Raw genomic sequence first — 27,466 nt, 5'->3', positions numbered from 1 at the left:
GTCCAAAGCCTTGTGAACTGCCACAATTCATTCCATAATTTCTTGCTAAGGTCTAAATATTTTATTAAACTAACTCATATTCAAGTTAAGTTGCCATAGCTATCACTGTATATCCTCTAGATTAGCAAAACAATTACAGTTTCTATGTTACACATCTAAGCTAACAACAAAACAGATACAGGACAAGTAAATGTGAGTATCCCAAACAGTTTTCTGTCTTGCAGTCATCTTCCCTATACATTGAAAACATAGAGCTACCTGTGTCAAAAACTCAATGAACATGGATACAACTAGACATTTAATTGCTGAAGAAAAAAAAAAACCAGCCATGCAATATTCCTTTGATTCTTACTGTTCAAGGGCTGAACATTCTCTGAGTATCTCATGAGATATCTGATGTGCAATGAGAAGAATTATCTGTACTTAACGAGGTTGCTGAAAAAGGGCAAGAAAAAGAAGGTATAAAGACAGAAAAGCAGAAACTAAAAGTGGGTTAAAAGAGCAATAGCATTTATAATACAGAAAAACCCTGAATAAATGTTCCGTATTCCTTATAATATCCATGTGTTGAGACCAAGAGAAGGTCTCAGATTAATCTTCATCATCTGAGAAAAACCTGGAGATGACAGCCTATCAACAGTAAAGCCAGCAACTCCAAAGAGTAGCTCCTGACATCTCTTGTGAAATGACAGAAATAGCTTGCCTATAACACTGTAGGGAGCAATGGAATTGGAAGAACAAAACCTAATCCTAATCCTTCTCAGGGATTAATATGAAGAGTAATCCAATCCAGATGAACTAAAGAAAATATTACCAATACTGTAATTACAAGAATGCCTAGTATCCAACAAAACTTCAGTGCAAATAGATCCTGAGCAATGAATTTGGTAAACCTAGGGCACAATCACACAAAATGCTGAAGACTTTCTACGACCAGGCATTAATTTTTATTTCAAACAAGTTCAAATTTGCAAAAACTAGCATTTAACTAACTAAGGAACGACCCTAATTACCGCAAACACATCTCAGTGCAAGCTTTAATAGTGAAGAATAGTGGAATCCTTAATATAGATGAGTATGATCCCCAAGAACGTATAAGTGAAGCTTTTGATTGGTTTCAAGACAAATATTAACTAATGCAGAGGAACACCTGACAAAATTCTGAGTGTAAATTTGTGAGACTATTTTTTATACCAGTAAAGCTTACAGTTTTAAAGGACTTTCAAGAAAAACATTTTGTAAGCTATAAAACCAGAATACTGCAAAAAAACCCCAGAATATTGCGAAGGTTAACATGAAACAACAAAGATGATTTGATAGTTACTGCTAGAACCAGTTCCTACCTGGCATGGCCCTCGGTACGCTAAACTTTTTCCTTTTTGGTACAAAGTACACAAGTTAGTGTATTCCACGTTGTCTGTGTCACAAACAGGATCCCGTGTCTGGTCACAGTTTAGCTGCCTGGGCACACACTCATGCTGGCTGCATTCGAACTTCCCAAAAGTAGTCAAGCAAACTTGTTTCTTTGGTATGCACCTGCATAAAGCAATAACAATTTCATATCATGTCACAGGACTTTTGTAAATCTTAAAATATTCAGGGAAAATATTTTCAGTGAAATCTTCTCCATTGCTCTAGAGCTAACTATGGTTCATCAGAGCTGCAGGAAATAAAAGTGATGAAACACTCTGAATAGCCAATTTCAGGTCTCATCACAAACCTGGAACTGGTTCACACCATGTTCAGTCAAACTAGTTGAACACAACTACAGTTTCCAAGTATTTTTCAACAGATTTTTGAAAAATGCTTGAATAAACGTCTTACCTATTCCCAAGCTTCATTTTGTAAATGTGTATTTGAGGAGAACTAGAGAAAACACGGAAACAGTGAACTGTAGGGGAAAGATTCCATCGCAGAGGTCTAACCTCACCCCTCCTTGAGAAGGCAGTGAAAACATGACTTATAAGACTACATGGGTTTAGTTACAGATATGTAATTGGACTCTGGCTTTGTAGTTTCTGTATATTATATCACAACCAATCTTGGGGATGACTGCAAGCCAATGGAAAAATCTAGTATTAACACAATCTCCTTTTTTGGCATCTCATCCCTCACAAGCCTTCACAGACAACTGAAGAGCAATAAACTGAAATTCTTCCCTCTCTATAGTAAATATATATCTTCCATTGTCTTATCTGCAAAATAATTTGCCCTAATGCCCTGGCAAGACTTCCCTCTGCTAGAGAAATGCCAGCTAACAGAGTTTGATGAATAGACTGATGAAAGGTCAAATAGCTTTTTTAACAGTCTCCTCCTCTAATAAATTACAACGGTGCTACCCCTCAATCATGAGCAATAGGCTGTTGTTCTCCATGAGTGCTGTTCTATGCATTACACACACTGTGTTAGGGAAGACACTTAGCACACTGTTAGGAATACACTTTTCTCTGAGGGAAGACTCAGAAATTCTGAGATTTAAGCACTTTACAAGTGGAATGTAACATCTTAAATAGATTCTAAGTGATTCCAAGACATTAAAATGAGCAAGTTTGGTCTACACTACATCATCAAACTGACCCCCAAAAATGTCTTGTGTACAACCCTCTACTGAAACTACAATTTAAGGTTCTATTCATAATGGTTATTCTGTAAAACTGGAAGATCTCTCTATGCCTTCCAAATTAAAAATATAAGAGGCGTATATCCACAATGCAACTTTGAAATGACAATTTTCAATGCCATAGTGGCTATCACAGCTAAATCCTACAGTGTTTTCTTTGCAGTTTTCTGCATCAAGGCATTTAAAATGAAGAAAAAGAGGGGGGAAAAGTGCTATAATCAGTTTTCATGAAAGCACAGTATTACACAGCTTCTTATGGAGGCTTTCTCTGAAAACAGAAAAATGTACAAGTTCAAAGGAGATTGCATATTGAACAGCACTGAGAAAACTGAAGACAGAGACCAATATTATGAGCCACAGGCTTTGATTTCTGTAAGAAAGACCAGCTTTTCTTTTCTCCTGACACTAGTACAGATGATATTTTTATTTCAATGTGTTTGTATAGTCAGATTTTGCTTTTTCTGACACTGAAAAAACAGAGATTGTACATCGTTTTCATAAGATACCAATCTAATTAAGAGAAACACAAGTGTTCCAAACTGGTTATTTCCCTGTTCTAGAAATGAAAAGCACACATTATTAACTGAATAAGCAAGACTGACTCCAAGGCTTGAATTCAGGCATGGGTGGCGTTGGTTTTGTATTGGGTTTTTTTTTTTTTTTTTTTTTTTTTTTTTTTTTTTTTTTTTTTTTTTTTTTTTGGTTTTGTCTTGTTTTGTTTTTTAAACTTCTAGAAGAAGTTGTGAAACGAAGTATAAAATGACACTTATAGCCATTTCATTTCAACAAAATTTGATTGTCCCACTTTTGGAAGTATACATCAATTGTCTTCTACTGCTAAAACTGAGATCTCCATAATGAATTTAAATTATATACCACTACATAAATGGAATAAAAAATTGACAGTTATTACAGTCCATTATTAAGAATGATAAATAAAAAGTAGCTCCTTCAAACAGTTACTTTTATTGGAGTACCCCAAAAGTAGAATGTTATTACAAAATACAACACATTCAAAGTACACCTGCTTTATGACTAGAAGATGCCAAAGAAAAGCTTAAAAACATACTCTGCTTTTACCTCTGATTCTTATTACAAGGGTTAGGGTTACAGGGATCCTTGGAAATACACGATCCAAATTCAAAATGATTGTCCTGGAGCCCAACACAACGAGCTATACATGCACTTGGATATGTACGTCCATTTCGACCACATACTGGTACAAACTGATCTACACAGTTACATGGCAAACCTGCAGAAACAACACACAAAATGGGAATTTGGTGCACATTTCATTTCTATGACAGAAGATACACAAGGAGTCGCAAAGATGTCCCATACCTTCAGTGAGTAGTAGAAAGGGAAATTTGTGCCCTGCCTCCTTGCTAAGTCTACCCAGTTTTCTCCATTTTTTCCCCAAACTCCTTATCTCTTGTCCTCAGAGCTATTACTCTGACTCTACCCCAAGTTTTATTTTTTAGTACTTTTTATTCCCCCAAAGTTATGTGTTTTTTCTGAAGCGCAGGTTGGACATGAGAAAAATAAATAGTTAAAAGAACATATTAATGACAAATTATCAGGTATTTTCCATACTGTAGAAAGAATTCAGAAGCTATTCTTTGCTCTAAGAATATTAAACTCAGAGTTTAGACTCAGAGTTTACAGAGTTTGGAGAGTTACCTGTAAACTTCCGACGTTCATCTTCTGAGCTATGCTCAGTGAGACACTGACGGGTAGAACATATCAAGTTTCCAGCAAAACATGAACAGACATTACAATCTATATTAAAGGACGTTCCATGACCTTAAAAGAAATTAAGTAAATACATACAATTAATGCAACTACGCCGTAAGATTATGTACTCATACATATTACATAGCTATATTTTCATTATTAATTGTTCTTGTAATTTCCCTTATTCAGTTTATTTTCCCACTGAAATTTCTATCTTTTTTTAGATTTCAAGTTTTGCTTTGTTCATTTAATAAAAAGAGTCTGTTCACATGTGGTTTTGATTAATTAAACAAGGAATCCTTTCAAAGCTTGTGTAAGTTTTATTTTTAAGAACAATTTAAAGCTGCAAAAAGAAATACACTCAGAAAACAGAAGTGGTAGACAAAGTCAGGCTAGTAAGCTCCCTATTTTTTTTAAAGGTAAAGCTTTTGAAAAAGTACATTCTTTTTGCAAATTAATTTCACATAGGACAGCTGAACTTTCATCCACAGTCTCATACATAACACAAAACTCCTCTGTGGTGCTCATTTCTTTCCTTTGTGTGCACTTTTTGTCCTAAGGCAAGAAGTGCTAATTTCTTTGGACAGAGTGATCCATAAAAGGTTTCAGTCACCATTTAAATAAAATATTTGCTAATGACTGTATTTAAAGGGATGCATCAAGAGTGTGGCCAGCAGTTCAAGGGAGGTGATTCTCCCTTTGCTCTTGTGAGACCCTACCTCGAATACTGAGTCCAGTTCTGGTGTCCCCACCATAAAAGGGACACAGATCTGTTGGAACGAGTCCATAGGAGGGTCACAAAGATGATCCAGGGGCTGGAGCATCTCTGCTATGAGGAAAGGCTGAGGGCACTGGGATTGTTCCGCCTGGAGAAGAGATGACTCCAGGGGGACTTTATAACTGCCTTCCAAAACCTGAAGGGAACCTCCAGGAAGGCTGGAGAGGGACTTTTCACAAGAGTGTGCAGTGACAGGACAAGGGGAAATGGTTTTAAAATGAAGAAGAATAGGTTTAGGCTAGATTTTAGGAATAAGTTCTTCAGTACAAGGGTGGCAAGACTGTGGAGTAGATTGCCCAGAGAGGCTGTGGATGCCCCTCCCTGGAGGTGGTTGAGGCCAGGCTGGATGAGGCCTTGAGCAACCCAGTCCAGTTGAGAGGTGTCCCTGCCCATGGCAGGGAGATTGTGCTAGATGATCTCCAGAGTCCCTTCCAACCTAAGCCATTCTATAATTACATGATTCTGTAATCTACTTTCACCAGATATTTTCCATAATTGCCCATTAAATAGATCATTAAGTGTAAGATGTTCTCAGTGTTCAGCTTCCACAAACAAATAGTATCATTTGGCAATAAAAAAATAAGTACTAAGTATGCTTGGTTGACTTCTATCCTCTTTGGATGAACAAAAAACCCCAATATTACAAGCTGTAAAAGCATTAATGTGAAAGGAAAAATTTCCTGAGAGATGAATAATTGCACAATTGATTACTTAGCTCTATTTGGTATCATTTAAGAGAAAGAAATATCCTAATTACCAACTCTTTTGTGGTTTCAGGGTTTGGGTAACAATCAGAAAATTAGGTTGTGTGACAAACATAACTTCAAGTGCCTTGCTTCTTAAGATTTACTTAATGTGAAAAATAACTCTCTTATAACACGGTAAAAAAAGTCACTTATTTTGGACTTATTAGGTATCTTTGACTTGCTTTAGTTATGCTTAATCTTCAGTCCGACAGTATTTTAAAAGGGCTGATTTACAGACAAAGTCCAGTGCTGAAATATGTTAACTATTCACTAGCAGAATAATCACTCTCACTTGCTGACTGATTCAAAGACACCATCAGGGTACAGCTCAGCATAGACTCCATTTTACATTCAAGACATTTTATAAGATTTTCCCTAGTAGTAGATTTTTGTTTTGTTTTCTTTTACAAAAAGCACAGTGATGGTTTGCATTACAAAACCCCACACCTTTAAAGCTCCCAATCAATGAGTAAATTTGAAAATAAACCAGTATCAACTTTTAAGAAGCACCACTTGTCATGTCTCTTTCAACAACTTTGACTGTTAAGGTAGGACCAATTAATGCTTGTTACCCATGACAATTTAATTTCTGAGCAGTAATCTTAGAAAATTAATAATTTAAAACTAAGTCAAGAAAATGCTAGTTAGCATTATTTTATTGTTAAAATAAAAGCCTATGCATATTACAGTTACCTGGTGGAAGGAAATCAGCAGGTCTAAACTCATCATGCTGGGGAAGATCATTCAAAGAATGAATGATCAATATACCTTTGTTATCATAATGTATCTGCTTAGATGTAATTTAAAAGCATATGTTAGCCTTACTGATTATATATGTTAAACTATAACTATTTAATACTATTCTAATTTTTAAAATAAATTATTTTTTTCCTGAAAGGCACAGGCTGCATTTTGATACTTTATTGCAGGCTATGAGGGTTTCAAAGAAATCCCTGCACTTGACCACCACGATCTACCCGTACTGTTATTCAATCCTATTTTTACCCTCTTTGTGTGCACTCCCTACTCTGGCTATGTGTGTGAATGCTAACAAAGATCAAGCTGGATGGATCAATAAGTAGGATAAGTGGTCTGCATACCAGCCACTGGAGTGGCAACACAAACCTTGCAGGTCAAAGTACCACCAGCTCTGGCAAACTGGCATCTGGGGGGCAACTACTGAAAAAACTGTGCCCCTGATGCCTGCTGATGGACAGAGGTCTAGTCTGTATGTATCTGTTTCACTGGTGGGCTTCAGTTCTGAGCAGTGGCAGAACAGGTTTGGGCCACAGGCACTGTTCAGCTCTGTGTTGATGCTCTGTGTTTGTGGGGGTGTCAGCAGCAGCACCAGCTGACCAGTGTGGCTGGCCATGTTAGCAGTGTCTGTGTATGTGTGTCTGCACCTCTGGATATGTGTCTGCTGGAAATAAATCCAGGGATTACTGCTAATTCAGACATCGACAACAATTTTGATAAAACCGGTTTTATATGATTTTTACACTACAGGTTTGTGGTAGGAGGGAGAAGCATACAGTGAACATCCTGCCCCTATACAAAATAACCACTCAGAAAATAACACAACCACCAAAAAAAGCAAAAGCAAAAGATTTTCTTGCATCCCTGTTCTCTGCACAGGAAGTTAAAAGTCTAAGCTCACCACTTTCTTCACAGGCAATGTGTTATGGAACCTGCCTCAGAAGCAGCTCTTGGACAGACCAATGCTAACAACTCTGCAAGACCAAAAATTCCAAATGAACTACAGTGTAAAACTACTGCTAATATGAGCAAACTTATTTTTAATGTCTTGCTTTAAACTTCCTCAGGATTTGGATACCAATGCAAGTGGCTGAAATACATGTTTCTTAATTTATTTTTTTTTTTAAAGAGCTCTGTGGATAGCAGAGATAGGTAAACAATTTTGCACAATGCAAATGTGGTAACAGTATAAAAAGCTTGCATCAATTGCACATACCTAAATATGATACACTTTGGGAAGGAATTACAGTTTCTGTGCAAGCCACAAAACGAATCTTTTAGGATTATCTGAAGGAGTCAACAGCACACAGACAACAGAAAATCAGGCTGATACACTTCAAAACCCAACATACATTTAATAGTTCTTTAACACAGGCTTTCAAGAAAAAAAGTAGAGCTAGGAACAAAAGGTGCTCACATAGATAAATAACTGTGAAAAAGAATAAATGGAACAAAGGGAGGTGACTGAAGGAGCCCCCCATGATCTCTGCAGTGCCTGTTCTGTTCAACACATTGGTCAGTGATCCAATGAACAAACGCATCCATTGACATGACGAAGTCTAGCAAGAACATTATGGTACAAAGGACCAAATAATGAAGAATTGCAAGAAAAATCTCACCACACACTGAGCAACTAGGAAAAGACATAGCAGAGAAAATTTGTTGTACTGAACATGAAGTGATTCTCTACAATTCACACAGTGAGCTGTGAGCTGACCATTTCTACTTAGAACTAGGCCATAGTGCTACAATAGGCAGCTCTGTGAAAGCATGACCTCAACAGAATTATAGAATAGTAGCCAAGAAAAGATTATATTCAGAATAATTATGAAAGAAACATCATTTTGCTATTACATAGACTTGACTGGGCTCTTGCATTGTGAATGGTGCTTGAGTTCCAGTTCCCATTTCCAAAGAAAATCTAAGAACTAGAAGAAGGTATACAGGAGGGTAATAAATACGATCAGAAATAGACAACTGTTCTCACATAAGGAATGACTAAATAGAATAGGAACTGGCTTAGAGAAAAAACTCAGAAAGCTGAGGGAATGATGACACACTTCTGAAAGAGGAGGCAAATAGGTAACAATAATTCTTCATCTTTTTCAAGAACTGGAATGAATCATGAACTAAGAGGCAACAGATGAAACAAACTATAAAGCCTCAAATGAAATGAAATCACTTGCAAACCCTACCAAAAAAAAAAAAAAAAAAAAAAGGTTTTTGGTTTTTAGGCACACATATCTTAACATGGGGAACTTCTTGCCAGAGGTTATAGCTCATGATAACAGTTTCTGACTTTTTTTAAACACATATTCTAAGTTTGTGGAACTAAAAATCCCCAACCACCAAAAAAATAAATAAAACCAACTCCAAAATCCCCAAAGCATTTGGACTTTGTAAAGAAACCACCTACTGCTCAAGGGGTCTGTGGTGTGAAGCACAGAACAGATGCTGCATTGATTTAAATAATGAAACCCTCAGGCATATATAAGAATTGGACAAGTGTTATATATAGGGATGCAAACATTAACTTTTGTCTCTTCTGGTCAACTCTGCATTCAGATCCTCTGGGTCTTTGTATGTTCCTCAAAATTCATTACTTAAGGAGCAGGTGCTACATAAAGAGATAATTATTGTTCTGATACTCACTTTTTCTTTGTCCTCCAACAATACATGATTTTTGCAGGTCAACACAATGCATTTCCATGCAGTTTTCTAGCAATCCACTGTGTCCACAGGTGCAAATCTTGTAACACCCAACGTCACCCGCTGAGGATGGAACCTGAATAAGTGTACCCTGACGGACAATAAAATCTGAGGCTTCTCCCAGTTTGCAACCTATAAACAAGGAGAAAGTTTAGCTCATATTTAGTAAATACTTTGGCAAGAGCCACTACCAAAAATAACTACTACTCTCTGACTTGTGAAAAAGCTAAGGTGTTCTTAAAGCAGCCTTGCACTCCCCCTTTAGATGAATTCACTCATTTCACAGAGGCAACAAGTAACAGAAATAGAAGATACTTGCTTGAGATAATCTGAAGTACATGTAGAACTGTCACTTTAGAGAAAAAGACTAGTAATTCCAGCAAATCTCAGGCAGTTTCATTTTCCATTGTTCTGTAGTAGTATGAAATGTGATATGAGAAATACCACATACACTTCACTCTCCAGTAAAAAAATCTGAATTACAGTCTCACAAGCAAAGCCCAGTCATTTCCCCTCTCTTAGGTGTTTAATTGTATCTTCCTTCCCTACTTGTACCTCTTATATGAACACTGAAGGACTCATATGGGAGAAATGGAGAAAAAGCAGGAAAACTGGCTTCAAAAAAAAAAATGGAAAAAAAGAAAAATTGTTTTAAAAATTTCAATGAAAAATTAATACATAGTAAATTAAAAATACCCAAGAAATCATGAACTGCATCTAATGCTCTGAAACTGAACCAATCAAAAATAAAAAAAAACTCCCATAAAAGTCACCTTCCAACCTTTGGAGGAAGTAAACTCTCTTCAAAAGCTCTGGGTGAGCTTGTTTTCAGATACCTTTGAATGACTTTTGGAGCAAGTGAAGAAAAAATAGCCTCTAGAGTAATAATGCTCAGCTGTTAAAAAAAAAAAAACAGCCCATCAAAAATACTTCCTAAGAGTCACAGAATCATAACCAAAACTATGCCCCTAGGCTCAGAAAAAGAATGAGCTGAAGTCTATCCTCACTTCTAGAAGAGCACAAGTGCTGCAGATGTACGAGTGAAGCAAAATGCAGTTTTCCCCTCTGTAAACAAAAATCACTGGAGAAACTGCTGATGAGCAGAACTGCTGGAACAAGAGCCTCAAGGGATAGTTGTGGCAAAGTTCTTTAGCACTTCTTCTAGAATGGAGACTGCTTCATGCAATTCAGTTTAAAAATCAGTGTTGCTCTCCTTCTCTCTCAACATGGGTTCAAGCCATCACCAAATGGCAGCTTTCCTCTTTGCTTCAAGAGCCTTTGGTGATCCCTCATGTTACTGAATGACACCTTTTGCTTTAAAGGAAGGGGAAAAAATGTGGGAAGCATTACTGTTGTGTAAGGTAGAATAAAGGGGCTGCAGAAGTTAGACACTCTATAGCCTCCCACCTGTAGATTTGATCCTTGTTACAGCCCCATCCAAGCCTGCCAATTCAAAGTTAGCTGAAATTCATTCTGCACGAGGCTCTCTCCCCAGTCAGCTCACATTGATGCATGATGCAGAAGTTAGACAACACCTACTCTCTAAGAAAGTAGTTTCCAAATGACCTCGAATGCCTGTCTAGTGAGGTGCAACCTCCATTAGAAGCGTCACTCCGTGGAGCAGCAGCAGAAATGCTGTCAGCTCTGTACTGCTGCACCTCCAGACATCATCTTTAATAAGAACTGTCAGTGCCTGTGTCTGCAGGAGCACTGAGCTGCTCTGTATTTGCTTGTAACTTTAGAAAACAGGCAGGCTGCTGGGAGATCATGTATGGACATTTATTTCTGAAAGAAAGTAATACATCTTCTAATAGGATATTATGTTTGAGTGGAGAATAAAAAAAGGATTTTTTTTTTGGATACCTGCAATTCACTTTAACACTTTCAACAAAATTTCAGTAACATATGTTTACCTGCAAAATTCAACTAAACAGAAGCCCAAACACCCTTACCTGGCACACACAAATAGGGAAGACACAGTTCTCCAGACTGACATCCTTTTCTATTTACTTCACATAACTGGTTAGCTGCACATGGATTGGGATTACAGGGATGTGTAACATCTTCTACAATGTTACCTAAGGAACTTGGGCCTGAAAACAGAATATACAGCATCTGTATAGATTTAAATGAGGTTTTTTTCCCCTTCAGTAAAGCATGGCATTTCTTACATTCAGTAAAATCATATTTTTGACAGTTCTGTGAAGTACTTTTTATTTATTTAACTATACTTGTAGAAACTTGAGATGACAAAATAGTTAACTTATTTCAAAAGTTCAGTCCTTAGTCCTGGAAATAATGACCTTGATGGATTCTTCAAAAGCAAGAACTATTTCTATCTTGTTTCCCCAATAATTTTTCTCTATATGACAAAAATACAAACTGACAACAACCATCAGTTTAATCAATAGAAGTCCCATAGCCAATGATTAATACACTGAAGGTTTAAAGTACCCTTGATGTTTAACCAAGAGTTTGCCAGCATTAATAAAACTTCTGTTTCCCCCTTTAACTTACTAGTAATGTTCTCCTGTTACAACATTAAGAAATAGGAAGATAACATAGAAAAGCAGTAGCTAAATGGAAAGAACCACCCAAAAAGTTTCAATACATTGTCTGGGAACAATTTATTTGCTGAGGTATGCTTTCAGTTGCAGCTCTTAATAACCAAAATTTTACTATTTTCAAAATTCCTGAGATTCTGAAAAAGAAATATCAAAATATAATTTGTAATAAGGTCTAAACCAGATATATCCTATAAAGCTAAAAAAGGTCTAGACACTACAGAGATAAATGCACAACAGGAAGTGGTAACAGAGTAGAGCAGATTTGGAAAATAATGTATAAATGGAAATAATGGAAAATAAAGATGCATTTTAAATGAAACCTAAAATCAAAATTTTACTAACACAATTGTGTTCCACACAGAGGGATAAGCCAAGCTAGAAGAAAACAGAATCACAAAACCTTAATTCTTCCATATATGTACCAAACTCATGGTCTATTGTCCCACGAGTTAATTTGGGTTTTGGTTATTCTAACTGAACAGTCAAAGAACAGAGTATATGCCTCAGGCAGAAGTGCAATTTTGTACACGGAGAAGCTGTGTGTAAGTTGATACTTACTCAGGTATGTATCCAGTGGGATACAGTTCTCCAAGTCATCAGTTGGAGACAAGAGCTCACAAATACTTTCAGCTGAGTGGCCTTCAGGGAACTTACTATGATCTCCACATTTCTTCAGTATTTCCACACAATCTGATCTTCAGATTAAAGAAACAGAATTTCATGAACACTACTTGAACAAAAAAGATCTTGTATGAAAAAGATTTTTTTTCCACATTCTTCCCTTCTCGAAATCTCCAATTTTCTTCTGCCTCACAAGACTGTCAGCCAGCTGACAATCACCAGTAGGTTACAAAATCAAAAAAGAGGAAATGTTTTATAGCCAGCAGAGAGCTAAAAAACCAAAACCCAACAACAAACCAACTTTACAATTGAAGCATATATATCCATTCATTAACATGCAAGGATCTTCATTTACAGTGATGGAGATTCATTGGCAACCATGCAAGCTCATATTCCCTCATTGTTTGCCTTCCTGTATTTTCCTAATAGAAGTCAAATACAGGCCCTACAGCAGTTTTCTAGTTCTCATTAAAATCCTTAGCAGAACCTCTAAACTGTTCACTGCCTCCCCCCCTCAAGTACTTACTTGCAGATAATGCTTCCTCTAGATTTGCTGTGGCAAGGTTTAATCTGCAGTGAGCAGGCAATCGCCTTCCACATTTCTGGTTGGCATTTTTTAATATCAAGCACAGGAATATTTATAAATGGCATCTTAATACTCCCTTTTTCCCACAGCTTCATGTCATTCATGGCTCCCTGGTCTGACTGAGTATTGCAGCTCCTAAAAAGTTCTGTTGGTCTTAAAAGAAGAAGTTAAGATATGACAAACATGCAAGAAAAATAAAACACCATACATTTTACCTCTCACCATATGAATTCTACAACCTTGATATGGCTTCTTTTTTGTGGTATGAAAGAAAATAATCCCTTCTGCAGTTAAGCAGGATCAAAATCAATTTGAATTCTGTCTTTAAAGAAAATAAGCTCTTGAAGACTCAAGGCTGAAACTCCCTTCTCATCTCTATCTCTCAGGTCAAAAATCACTTAATTTTTTTCTTACCTTAAAAAAAGAAAATGTCTTACATATCCTAAGTATCTGTGCAAATCTTTCATGGTGTATCACTAACACAAGTTGATTTATCATTTATATTTGCCCAGGCTGTATCTGTCACATAGGTGATTCTACTACCCATACAATACTCATGCCACTCTATGCTATTTCAATGAAAAGCCAGAGATCGCTGATAGGTAACAAAATTTTAATTTTTTTTTTAAACCTTGAACTATTTAATTTGCAATCTGGTAATTACTATTTCAGACACCACTTTTAAATCATGCACTTTACCCTATAGAGTATAAAACCACAGAACTATCTGTGGTATTTCTGAAAGCAGAATCAATTTTGAAGAAGACTAACATGTAAATTTAACAAGCATTTAAACCTTATTTATAACACACAAAATACCAGTAATCATGGCTTATTTGTCTATATATAGTCTATATATTTGTCTCTCTCTCTATATATATATATAAAGACAGAGGAATATGTTAATACATGATGATATTTTACAAGTTCATGGGTTAGCTTGTATTCTTGTAAGTTTTGTTATTTCTGTTGTTAAATACATTTTCTTTAGAATAAATTTTTGGAAAAACTGTTTATTTTTAAATTTTCTAAAAAAATATTTGCAGAAAGACAGCTACACACAATCTCAAAATAAGCCTGAAAAAACATTTTATTTTATTTTTGAAATCAAAGCACAAGAATTCTTTTATTAAATATTCAGTGTCTCTCTCCTACCTGTTATTAAAATTAGTGCAGTAAGTAAGATTTCTACAGCCCAGCTGACAAGGTTCTCGTACATCTGCTAAACAGGTCAACATGGAAACTTCAACTGCATTATACTCACAAAAGCGATCAAATTCTTGCCAGCTCTGTGAATTGCCCCAGCTCGTGCTATAAAGTTTAGTGCAGAGCTCTCTGGAAAAAATAAACCAAAACAAACCCCAACCCAAAGAAAAGAAAGTTAAAAGAACAGCAGTCATTCAGCTAGAGCTGAGCCTATTGTTTCCTTTCTGACCTCTACAGCCTGCACTCCTTGTAGAAGATTGTATTAGCACCCACAAAGTCTGCAAGAGTACCCAAATGTGCTCAAAGCACATAACCCCATTCTAAGTTTTCCAGTTTTGCTTAAGAATGCTAGCAAATCTTTATCCTAGTAAGACTGAAAGACTTCACAACATAAAACCACAATACCCAATAAAAATGTAATAGCTGGAAACCTGAACTAATCACTTCAAGGTGAGAACTATCTTGGATAATTTTATTTGTCATAATCTAGGTTGACAGGATAACAAACAACTTCTAACCCCTCATTTGACAATGAGTTTGACCCATTGTCAAAGCAAGTAACTACGAGATATATTAACTGCCTTACACTACAAGGTTCTAAGAAATAATGTATCTCCAGGGCTCTGGAAGTAAACTCATTCTAATATCCTGCTGCATTCATGTTCTGTTGTTTTATTACTGTCAACTTTGATATCAAAGGCAGCAACAGCTCAAATATCAATGTTTGCAACTTCTTTTGACATACCAAGTAATTTAAAATGTAACAATGACCTACTTTTTAAAGTGGACAGATTATCACTCTAAAGTAAAAATGCTCCAGTTACACTTATTTGCATGTGCAAAACTATATAATGAAAAAATATTTTAAAAAAAAATGTCAAAATACTTAACTACATTATTTAATTATGAAATAAACTAAGATATTTTCCATTGACAAAAACCTGAATAGCATCTAGTAAGGAGTACTGCTAAGGTTTTAACATGCAGCAACCAGCTACTTGAAAATTTGTGCAGTTCATTTTCCCCTTGGCTCTCTTCAGCATCTGGTTAAGGTCTCCTCTTCTTGTTGCAATACTGGCTACTATGACCACAAGTAGAGGTATAGGTTTCATTAACTTAGTGTGTCTGCTATAAGCCAATGTTAAATCTGAGAAAAGTGTGATTACTCTTATAGAACAGTATTTTTTGAGATAAAAAGTAAGTAACGAACAAAATGTGATACCCATCTGATTACCTAAACCTCTGTTTTTTCCTAAGAGCTCACAGAACTCTTCATTTGGTGTACATAACAATTTGGTCAAAGTCCTGATACGAGACCAATTCTGAAACATTTTCACAGCTGGAAATGAGAGTAGAGAGATACTGACCTACATGTGGAAGAATTTGCCTTAGAACAGCAATGGAGCTTAGCTCCATCGAGGCCTGTTGAAGGTGGAGGGTGCACAGTGACCCCTGGGTGAACAGATCTTGAACTCTCAAGAAAACATTGCCAAAGTGGATCCTGAGGGAGAGGCATTGTTTTACAGCCTTCTATAAGTCCATCAACAATTTCAAGCTCTGTTTTCATTGACATTAGAATCCTTTTACAAGCAGTCTGACACGCATAGTCTTCTGCTCTATCACAGCAGTACAAACCTGTTAAAGAATTAAAAATTTTCAATGATCTTGCCTAACAACAACAGCCAAGTTCCATGACAACAGCCCTCAGGGACTAAGTGCTAGAAGGAGACTCCCAAAATAATCTCAAACACCATTGCTTCTTTTAAATGCAAATAGAATCAGTTCTGGAAAAAAAAACCACACCAATACACAGAACTAAAAAAATAAATAAAAATCAATAATGCACCTACAAACAAAACTTATAATTGTGTAAATTCATGTAAATTACAACTACAATACAGAAATACATTAACACGATTTATACAATACTTATACAATAACACATTTTATATAAAAAGTGCACATACTCCTTAAACATTTCCAGTATTTTTAATAACTTTGAGTAAATAAGGATTTGTTTTTACACTTACTATCTGTAGGATTTCTCATTGGATAAGACTGTGTATAGTTGTTGACGCAGTGAATGAGCTGAGGGCTAATAGATGCACAGTAATTCTCAACTGCTTTAATTTGTGAAGGCCCAGGAGAAGAGTCCGTCCGGAAAATGGCTTGGCAATATTCCCGACAGTTGGTGTGATGTCCTGCGTAGCTGCAACAGACTGACCCCACTGGGGCAACAAACAACACCACATCATCCAGGGGCTCTGCACAGAGCAGTGAAGAAACAAGCATGCCAGCTCATGGCATTACTGTGACTAAAAAGCAGCAGAAATTCTTCTGTGCTCTATTAAAATGATCACTGCCTAGAGAATGACTGGGAATATCTGTAACTAGCCAAATTACATGTTTTTGTTTGGCTGAAGAAAAAAGTCCCTAAGGCCATCCTGAACTCAAGTTCAAGAGTCCAACAAATTAGATAAATTTTATCTTCAGCTCTTCTGTTCTTATTTAAGGTAATCAGACCAATTGAATTATTAGACAAATATTAATAGTAAACAAATAAATATGAGTAGTATCCTAAAACTAATTCAAAAAAATAGATGGTGTTATGATTCATCCCTTTTTGATATGTTATTAAATATACAGATAATGAGAAATACTTTTACTAGAATTAATTCTGAGACACTGAATTAATTTTATATAGACAGACATCGGGCAAGAAAACATTTGCATGGTGCAAGATTTCATCTATACATTTAATTTTGTTACTTAACACTCATCAGATACAATGGAAAAGGGAAAAAAAAGAGCTTCTAAGCCATCATCCAAATCGGATGGAAAAACAACTACAGATACATAAATTAAAAAAAAATATATAAATCATATGAACACCCTAACCCCCTTATCACTTCAGCAAGAACATTTATGCATGTGGTTTGTCCTCCTATGGATCTGAATCCATGTGAACTGTATATATGTAAACCCACAGGAATTCTTACATTTTAGAGAAAAAAAATGATGGAAAACCAAAAAAGAGAAACTCTTTATTATATACTTACTTTCATTTCTGTTAATACAACTAAAGAGAGCATTCTGAAATCAAAACAAAAAGAGCATTACAAGACAGAAAACTTCAAATAAGTATTTAAGTGTCCAGTCATTTCTTATAGTAAGCTAATAACCCTAACTTTATTATTATTTGTTCCAGTAGATTAGATTAAATCCAAAACACTATACAGACACTGAAAGTAGGAAATTAAAAGATTGAGGTCACCTCAGTTTTGTGTGTACTCGTATTAAAGAAGATAAATATTCGAGAAAGTAGTAAAAGACTTTGCTGGACTACCTTAGAAATGGCATGCTATAATATGATGTCCCCAAACATTTATTTTTTTTAATATGAGAATAATTTCAAAGATTCTATGCAAAAAATACCACCACCAAACAAAACACACAAACAACTCTGCACAGATGCACACTTGCAAACAGAAAATCTCAAACTCAACCACAATACACCTTAAAAGCTAAAGCATGCTAGAGATTCCCTCAAACTGCAGCCAGAAGGTACAGTTGGGGGATATACAGCATGTTAAATGACAGATGAAGGGAAACATATACCCTGCTCTTTTGTTCTGAAGGACTCTAATCCACAGAGCAATCACTGAGTAGTTTGGGTTGGAAGGGACCTTTTAAAGGTCATCTAGTCCAACCCTCCCTGTGCAGGGGTATCTTCAACTAGATCAGGTTGCTCATATTCCCCTGCAGCCTGACTTTGAATGTTTCCAGGGATGGGGCTTCTACCACCTCTCTGGGCAATCTGGGCCAGTGTTTCATCACCCTCACTATAAAAAAAAAAAAAAAGTGAGAAACGGGAAAAAAAATGTCTTCCTTGTATGTAGTCTGAAACTACCCTCTTCTAGGTTAAAACTACCAACCCTTGCCCTGTCTCAACAGGCCCTACTACTGTTCCCACCTTTCTTACAGGCCCTCTTTAAGTACTGAAAGGCTGCAAATGAGGTTTCCTGGAGTCTTCTCCAGGCTGAACAACCCCAACTCTTTCAGCCTTTCTGCACAGGAGAAGTGTCCCAGCAGTCTGATCATTTTTGTGGTCCTCCTCTGGACCTGCTCAAACACATCCATGTCTTTCTTGAAAAAGGTTATTTCTTCTTAAAAAAATAGATATCGAATATAAGGTTTTTGGAACTCTGAAAAGATGAAGTAATGAGGTTGAAATTCCAAAATGTAGTTGACAATTATCAAAGACTTCAAATTTATAGGACTGTGAAAAAGAAGAGAAATTTGAACCTCTTTCACACCTGACCTCCACACTTGTCAGAACACCAGATTATAGAGACTAATCAAATATACTAACATCGTGACAAAACCCCCATCTTCATGAAGTTTCTGATCTTTATTTTCCCTGTCACCATCATTAAACAAGCTTAACACAGCCTCTAATGGAGGAAAGGGGAACACTGTGATACTGATCCACAAACATCACACAGTATTAAAATGTTGCTTCAGTATAGCAAAGTATCAGATGTGTTACCACCTCAAAACACAGATGCAACTTAAGCCCTGTAGTTTCACTAGGTTAGCTACGTTAGTTACTAGCATTTACTGCACTCCAGAAAAGTGGGTATCCCAAATAACCTTTGGGGTGTTTTTGTGAAAATTTGTACTGCTGCAAACAGATGGAAGTGTTACATTGTGAAAAAAAATTCAAACGTGTTAGGAATCATCTTGACCTTGTTACTTTTATTTTTGTCTTAGAAACTGATTAGAGTGAGATCAATTGAGTCAATCTGTTGTGGCAGTATCATTATTCCCCTCTGCCTCCATCCCCCCACTCCTACTCCCCCATCTAGGTAGGATTACAGAGAAAAGCAAAGTAACAAAGTGATCAAATCTCCCAGTGGGCAACTGATAAAAAAGCCAGGAGCTGCAGCATCTGAATGCCCTGGGTTTCCTCTCAGGCAGCTTGTTTGCCTTCAGTTATGCTGCACAGGGAAGCGAAAATGCAGAACCTCTCTCTGCTCACAGGAGTGGCACCAACAGGCAGCCTCCTCTCTTCTAGAGAGCTCCTGTTCTGCACCCTGTCCCTTACCTAGTCACCTTCAGAGTCATCTTAAAACCTGACACCAGAATCAGTAAAGGTTATAGAGTCCCAACTCCTCATTTCACTGAAGTGCTACTCTACTCATTAAGCACATGTATTCCACTAGAGAACCAGAGAATCTGACAATCTCACTTTACCTTTTTAAACCTTTATTCCCTCATGAAAGTTTAAGTACCCAAGTAAAACCATGATTTTTAAAATAATGTTGTTCTTCATTTTTATAGATGTCTTCATAATTTTCTGTTGTTCTTTTAAGACTAAGAACTTCAGAACACAGATTGGCTCTCTATGCATGAATTTGCATACAAATGAATTATCCTTCATACACAGAAAATTCTGATGAAAATCTGAAGAGCCAAAAGAATAATTTACTCTACCAAAAGATGGAAGACTCATGTTTTAACTTATATTTGAAAAGTCTCAAGCCTTGATGTTTCAGTTTGCATCACACCATTAATGATTTTATTTTATGCTGTGATTTAAATAAAAAATTTCAACTTGCCAGTTACTCTTTATGCCATGTAAATCATAGTGCTGCACTCTTGTTTTCTACAGTCTCACAATTACATATTGTTTTAGATAATATATTTTTGGATAGTGAAATATGTTAACAGTTAAACACAAGATTTCAAAGAGGACAGTGTCAAGACTGCAGTGAGCTGCATCTCTGCCTTCTATTTACAGTCATAAATTAATTTTAACCATGGGTAAGCCATGGCAGATGTGGCACTGAAATAATGCCCCTAAGAGAATAAACAAACTCTAATGTGAAAATATAAGTTAGTTTTCCAAGAACATCAGCTACTTTTAATTTTAGGGATCATAAGTAAAAGCACAGGTCTACTGAGAACACCTCACACAAAAATTCAAAATTCTGTCTTACATAAAACAAAACCTCACAAAGTAACAATTCAGTTATTTTATCTTCATTCTTCCAATATCCTCTACCAAATTTTAGATCTTTTCTCCCAAGAGCACAGCTACTGCATCGTTTCTCTGAGACTGAATTCAGCAACATTCCTCATCCCAGCAGCATGTTTTCACCTGATTCATTTCAGATTTTCCCTCTTTAGTACCCACAAAAGCAAATCTGGCCATTCATCTGTGCAACGTGGATAAGGAACAAGAAAACCCATGGAAACAGAACATGTACACAGTCACCATTCTACATCTGTGAAGAACAGATTTATACTGCTGCCTAAAGGCTCATGTCATTCTTAAAGCACCATATATCCTCCTCTGTGGATGCTAGACAATGGTTAACAGAAGGACATTTTTCAATGGGGCCACTGTTTTTTTTTTAGGACCTTCCATGAGGGGAAAAAAGAAACAATTGTCAGATATGAAATGCCAGACGACACAATGTCACTCTGACCCAAAACTAACAGTTCTCAGAAGCCGCTGAAGTTAGCCTCCTCCACACCCAGCCTGTATCAAGCACTGGAAATGGCATACAAACCAGACAGGTAGAAAGCAACACAGTAACTTTATGCACTGGGTCTGAAGAGGCTCCTGAAAAGGCTGAAGTCTGTCTGTCATGGTTAGACCTAAGTACTTGATCATACTGTTAGCACTAAGAATTCTTCAAATCTTGATGCTGCAATGCTGTTATAAACTCAGCAAAAAATTGGCATGTTATTTAAAAGTTGGAATGTGAAAAAAGGTTATTGAACTCATTTCAGGGATTATAGTGTCACTGGCCCTCTTAGCTCAGAGTACAGTAGTGTGCAACTACACACAAAACAGAAGAATGTTGAGAGGGTTATGGTGTCTACCTCTGTTCCTCTTCTAGAGAAGGGCTCAAGCTGAGACAAAAATTACCTTCTTACAGCACGTTTATACACCAATTCCATAATGTTGGGATGCCTAACCAGATAAATTTTCGTTCCTTTAGTTTGAAACTACAGTTGCACAGCAACTGAATCACTGCAATAATGTTCATATTTCTGCTAAGGAAGTGGCCTCTCTTTTCCACCTTGTTTTCAAGTCTTCTCTCCCTATTTCCAGTTGTACTTGTGTGTACCTTCACTACCAGCTCTGACACTAACCATCTTCTCATGACCTGGTTTTTCTCAGTAACCCTACTGAAAACTTTTCTCTCATCTCCTAGAAACTTAAATCGGTGATTATTGTTCAGTTGCCTAAAAAGTAGAGGAATACATGTGGGGAGTGTAGCTATTCAGATATGATAGAAGCTGTTAAAAATTAAAATAAAAGTAGTGTATAGTCACTTGCTTGTAAGTAAAGCTGATAACAGCATTAGACAGTCAATCTGATTTGACTTACTAATGACAGCTTCATTACAGAACACATGGTTAATGTCCATCTCTAGTGAAGTAGCACTCATATTTAAGAAAACAGCAGTTTTTGTATCTACTATCCTTCAGAATCTGCTAGTGAACTAGCAGAGGAGAAAGACAGAAAACAAAGCAAAAGATAAAACACATAGGAAGGAAAACCAAACCAAACGTCAGAAGAAAAAAAAGGTGGAAGAAAAGGACATTCTCTTTAAAGGAAGAACTAAAGAACCAAGTCATAAAGATCTGGGAAAATGAGGGTAAAAAGGCAACACTGTGTACATACAGAGAATCTGACACTCCATTTAAAATGTGAATAAAACATTAAGTGAACAAACATGGCAATATTGAAATACATAGAACACAAACATAATTATTTGTTTTACTTGTGCATTAATCTCATCTTTCAGACTTCTCTTTTTTTAAAACTGCACGTTGTCAAAAGGAGCAGAAGGAATGGAAGGCTGAAGGCAGACACAGGCAACAAGTATGTGTGTCTTAAAGAAAACAGTCTCAAAGATCTTTTGGTGTTACAGACATTGAGAAAGGCAATTGAAGTTTATCCAGCAGAGAACATTCTCCAGTCTTCCTCACCAAGAGCTCCCTGAAGAAAGATTTTAGCCAGTACTGCAGGACCTAACTGGTTTCGCTCTTTTTGGAGCTCATCAGCTGCAGGTAACGGCTCAAAAAACAAAATGCATGCTCACAAACACAAACAGAGTAGAACACTTTGCTAAAGAAAGATGTCTTCTGCATTGTAAAGCATACTTTTATATTATCTATCCATATAAAACATTTTAATATAGATCCTACGCAACTAAAGCCATCTGAATTTATAAATATTACCTACAGTTAACAAATACACTAGGAAACAAAATGCTTGACTCTACAAGAACAGCAGTGGAAGTCCTGTTAATCTCTCCCTGATTCCATTTAATCTTTGAATTTATCAACAGAAGATAAAGGCAGAAGGTTACGTCCTAAGGTTCAGTGGAGTCAGCTGAAGTTTCAAGTGATGGTGCACACCTGTTAAGAACTTTCAAAACTTGCAGTAACTAACAACTAAGGCCAAGATTTTTCTCAAGAATGTAAACCATTAAAGAAGTGAGAACACTTGCACAAGTAAGGTACAACAAAATTACCAGAACTTAAATTTTGGCAAGATCATAGAGTGTTCTATCAACCTTCTTTGAACAGTAGAGAATAGAGACAAGACGCATCAGCAGAGAGGATGACAATATTAATTACAGTATACGGTATATTGTCAAGAGTCCACCCAAAATTTGTTAAGTAGTACTTCCAGGGGCCACACACAGCCATGTACCTTAGGAGTTCTTTAAAACTGTTTTGGAACCTTTTCCTAAATGATGTCCTAAACAGCTACTTGAGCTACAATCTATTAGCTTGTCTAGATTACTCAGAGACAACAGATAAGAGCTAAAAACTGCTGACAGCATTTTCCAGAAGGCATAATTAGTAGCCAGCGTTCACTACAACCTTATGATAAAACAGGATCATAGGACCCTAGAAGATAAAGCAAGCCAATATTGTAGCACAGTGAATATTTTTCTGAATCCCTACTACAGCACTTGAAGCTACAGACACTGCATTTTAAGTTTCTGTATTTCAAAACTGAGAAAATAAAGTCAGCTTAAACTAAACAGTGCTCAAGTCTGTGAGAGCATAAGTATCTTTAACAGTTCAGGGACATCAAAAGTGTTTATTACTATGTGTCAAAAATAGTTTTAAGAGCAAAAGGTAAATAACTGACAACATTTCCAATGATATTCTGACCTCATGGCAGTGCTCAGGTGCAGCAAAGCTCTCATAATGCCAATTAACTAGAGAAGTCTGAACACATTCTTCAGTACACACAAAATAAGAACTGGGGTTCTTGACGTGCAGAGATGGCACTTGAGAACTGCAGTCTAATGGAAATTTTAATACTATACCTTCCATGCATAGAAGACATAAAAGGGATCTTAAAACACAGTAATAAAGCCTTCACAGCTTATTGAAAGCTTTATACACTATTTTCATTTACTCCTCCAAGCATGTATTCCATGCACTCTTTTCAAAACGTGAACCTCAACTTTACACAGAACTTTAAGAAAATAGTAAAATCAGAAATTTTATAGAATCAATACATTCTTCACTGTTTTTCTTCTTCCTTTCACCTACCTACCTTCTTTTTAGAGGAAGATGAACAGGATAGCAGAAAGCTGGAAGAAGTAGTGAAAGATAAGAGTTGAGATGCATAGAACTAGAGAAAAAAAATGAAGATGACAAATGAGTATCTGAGAAGTAAAAGATGGGAAAAAGGACTACCAGAATAAAATCTTTCAAAAGAAAGCAAATAAAGTACATTGCAGTAATACTAACACATCAGTTGTGTTATATTTTTAAATTTCTGTACACAGTGCTACTTGAAGATAAAAAATGTTCAATAGGACACATGAACTTCAATGCACTCATCAAAATTTAATATGTTATTACAACATGATTAATTTCTAAAATATATAAAATCTACAAATTAGAAGAATCAGAAGCCTCAAATAGTTACAGTAAAAATAATCCAGAAAGATATGATCAGCACAAAACCCATCTTCAATTAATCTTATGAAAAGCTGGCACATCAATGCTACAGTGATTCTGCTACTGTACAACCTGAGACTCTGCTTAGCAACTTCAAACTTTGTGACATCTGCTTAGAGTCTGGGTTTTTTTCACTGCTCTGAACCCTATGCACTACTCTTTAAGACTTACCTCATTTTCATGCTTAGTAGGAAGCTGAAGGGTTAACTCATTAAGTTTCTTCCCTAATCCCAAAAGATTATATAAAAGTGCTGTGCACAAGTCAGTTGACTATTGTAAGAAGCTTGTGGAACTCCTCTGGGAAATCATTATGTAAGAATATAGGTAAACTATGAAAATTGGTAAGCTATGAGAGTGTTTACAAAAACGGAATGATACTTTTATATTCTTAATTCAGCTAGTTTTTACTTACATGCCACATACTTACATATTCAATACCTCAAGAACAGACTTGAGAGCTGACAATCACTATGATCTGTATTGTACACTTACGTTAATTCTCAAATTGGATTTTCATTTTTAGTGCACAAAATATGACTTCTTAAACTCAAAGGCAAACACTGTATGCATGACATTGCATTTATGGGACTCACAGGCTGTTTCTGATTGTATGCCACCTCTTTCAGTTTTAACTAGCCACTCTTCCCAGTTGTTCTGCTTCTTCCCAAGCCAACCCAACCGAGCACAAGGTATGCTGCCAGTCACAGAAGCAGAAGCTACTTATAGATCACAGAAGGAGCAGGACACATTCACCAAGGTAGCAAGAAAAAATTGTTTTTTAAAAAAGACAAAAAGAATGACTAGGCTATGAAAAAGTGCAGGTTCCCTCCAGAAGTATTTTTTTTAAATTTCCTATCTCAGGCAAAACTGCCTTGGGTTTTATAAATGGGTCATCTGATAGTATTGTAAATACTATTTTTCATGAGCACGTGTAAGCCTAGATACATAAGAAAAGCCACTGTCATCCAAAATTCTGTAATAACTGAACATCTACCACATCAGATATTTAATTCCTGTCCCTAACACCGTATCAGGTAATAACACAGTGTCCCTAACACAGTATTACAGTAATACAGGAGTATTTACTACTCCTAATGCTCATTAAAAAAGTTCTCTTCCCTTCTTCACCAACCAGAAGACCAAATCCTTCTTCCAACCTGAATACCGATTCCTTTTTCCATCATTTTTCTCCCTCTCTTTCTCCTTTAGTGACACACAGATAGAAAAATTTATGGTTTTCTGTACAATAACAGCAGGATCACTCTTGAATAAGTGAGGGATCCACTTCTCAAAATTCCAGATAAAAACTGGAAAAAGAAAAACTCAGAAAATTAAATAAGATGGCTATTTTTAGTCATTCTTTAATCTCTTACCTTTCCTCTCCTGTTCTCCTTCAACCCATATTGGCCAACCTCCTACAGCAATGCAGAAATCCAGAAAAAAAGAAGGAAAGAGACCAGCATAATAGAGAAGAAGCTTACAGATGTTGACAGTATAGCATATCATAGCATGAGAGGAGACAGAACTACTTAAAAATGAAAATTCATTTTTTAAGAGAATAAACTATGGTAACTGCAACAGTGAAGAGTCTAGGAAACTCCATAGATTGTTTAGATAAAAGGACTAAAGGGAAAAAAAATAGGAATTTAATGTTTCTTGGAAAATCAGGAAACCTGCTACACTTCTGCCCCCCAAAAAGAGAACAGAGAATCATCTAACATCCTGAACTGTTGACTATGATCAGAATTTCTGCAGGACTACCTAATTCAAGGCAGCAGGAAATTAGATGAAAGGAGGGAGGGGGAATCTGATTAAGAAACAGATTGAAAGAAAAGAAATCCTAGCAGGACAGCATTTGTACAAACTGTTCAAAACAATACAGGTAAAGGCACATTTCTGAAAATGTCCTGATGAATAATTTTAAGAGTAGAAGAGTAAAAATAATTTCAAGCATTGTAAGTTCCATGGATGTAACAAAAAATATTATTTTGAAATTATTTACATTATGATAAGATACTGAAAAGGTTATTTTCTCCTGAGTTTATTTCTTTAGGTCACTTAATCTGACTCTCCCACTATAGAAGCCAAAACGTTTCTGATGAAACGAATGCTCACAATATTCATAACAATTCCTATGAAACAGATTTTTTTGGATTCCATGTCTCCATTTTGAAAGTTGCACCTTTTAAATTAAAATCAAGATATATGCAAGTCTAAAAAAAGACAAGACCTTTTTACAGAAAAGTATTATACTTTTACAAAAACTAAAGAGAGAGGTAATTTATATTTGGATGAAAAGAAGTGTATCCAAAATTATGAATATCAGAATCATAGAATCATAGGGGTTGGAAGGGACCTCGAAAGATCATCCAGTCCAACCCCCCTGCCAGAGCAGGGTCACCTTGAGTACATCACACAGGAAGGCGTCCAGGCGGGTTTTGAATGACTCCAGTGAAGGAGACTCCACAGCCCCTCTGGGCAGCCTGTTCCAGTGCTCCGGCACCCTCACAGTAAAGAAGTTTTTTCTGATATTCACCTTGAACCTCCTATGCTCCAATTTGCACCCATTATCCCTTGTCCTGTCACAGGTCATCACTGAAAAAAGCTTAATTCCATCTTCCTGACACTCACCCCTTACATATTTGTAAACATTGAAGACTGGACTTTCCCTCTTCTACAGAATACTTTTTACAGAATTTATAAACCAGTTGATTTTTAGCAGGATAAATTCAGACATATATATATACATACCTCATATTCCTTCCTGCAGACCTTTAAAACATCGTTCTTTGCAGAAGCCTGAAAGACAGATAAATTTCTCCATTTGTAGTAGAAAATAAAGTCATGTTGCAAAATAAAGATGATTTTCTTTATATTAACTGTGATAACAAAAGATTCATGATCTACTTAAATGTTCCTTTTTAAGAACCTACAGAATTAATGTAAAACTTTAAGAAAAAAAGCAGAAACCACAACTGTCAATATTATCTTTTAACTAAAAAGCATTCTACTTCTGCACCCAGTTATTTGATACAGAAAAGCACCGAAAGCAACTTTGTTTTCATGAAGGGTTTACCAGATAAAGCAGAATAGAATTCTCTCCATTTTCCATGCTCAGTGCCACCTATGTGC

General features: G+C 36.2%; 1 protein-coding gene across 1 annotated transcript in view; it reads right to left on the bottom strand.

Moving 5' to 3' along the window:
* Positions 1–1,343: 1,343 nt before the first annotated feature.
* The window catches only part of RECK (reversion-inducing-cysteine-rich protein with kazal motifs), a gene marked incomplete at both ends in the record, with an annotated part of 32,902 nt that continues 6,779 nt past the window's right edge, over positions 1,344–27,466 (bottom strand). The window contains 12 exons of the mRNA XM_008938663.1: positions 1,344–1,536; positions 3,701–3,872; positions 4,301–4,423; positions 9,287–9,475; positions 11,296–11,436; positions 12,469–12,605; positions 13,058–13,270; positions 14,273–14,452; positions 15,691–15,958; positions 16,354–16,551; positions 17,383–17,416; positions 27,086–27,133. Of these exons, the coding sequence (XP_008936911.1) occupies positions 1,344–1,536; positions 3,701–3,872; positions 4,301–4,423; positions 9,287–9,475; positions 11,296–11,436; positions 12,469–12,605; positions 13,058–13,270; positions 14,273–14,452; positions 15,691–15,958; positions 16,354–16,551; positions 17,383–17,416; positions 27,086–27,133 (1,896 nt within the window). The remainder of the gene's footprint in view (positions 1,537–3,700; positions 3,873–4,300; positions 4,424–9,286; positions 9,476–11,295; positions 11,437–12,468; positions 12,606–13,057; positions 13,271–14,272; positions 14,453–15,690; positions 15,959–16,353; positions 16,552–17,382; positions 17,417–27,085; positions 27,134–27,466) is intronic.

This window comes from Merops nubicus, unplaced genomic scaffold, assembly GCF_000691845.1.
Source record: "Merops nubicus isolate BGI_N331 unplaced genomic scaffold, ASM69184v1 scaffold23804, whole genome shotgun sequence".
In the NCBI taxonomy this organism is placed as follows: domain Eukaryota; kingdom Metazoa; phylum Chordata; class Aves; order Coraciiformes; family Meropidae; genus Merops; species Merops nubicus.
The sequence above is the reverse complement of the archived record's forward strand: the minus strand, read 5'-3'. Positions and strand labels throughout refer to the sequence as shown.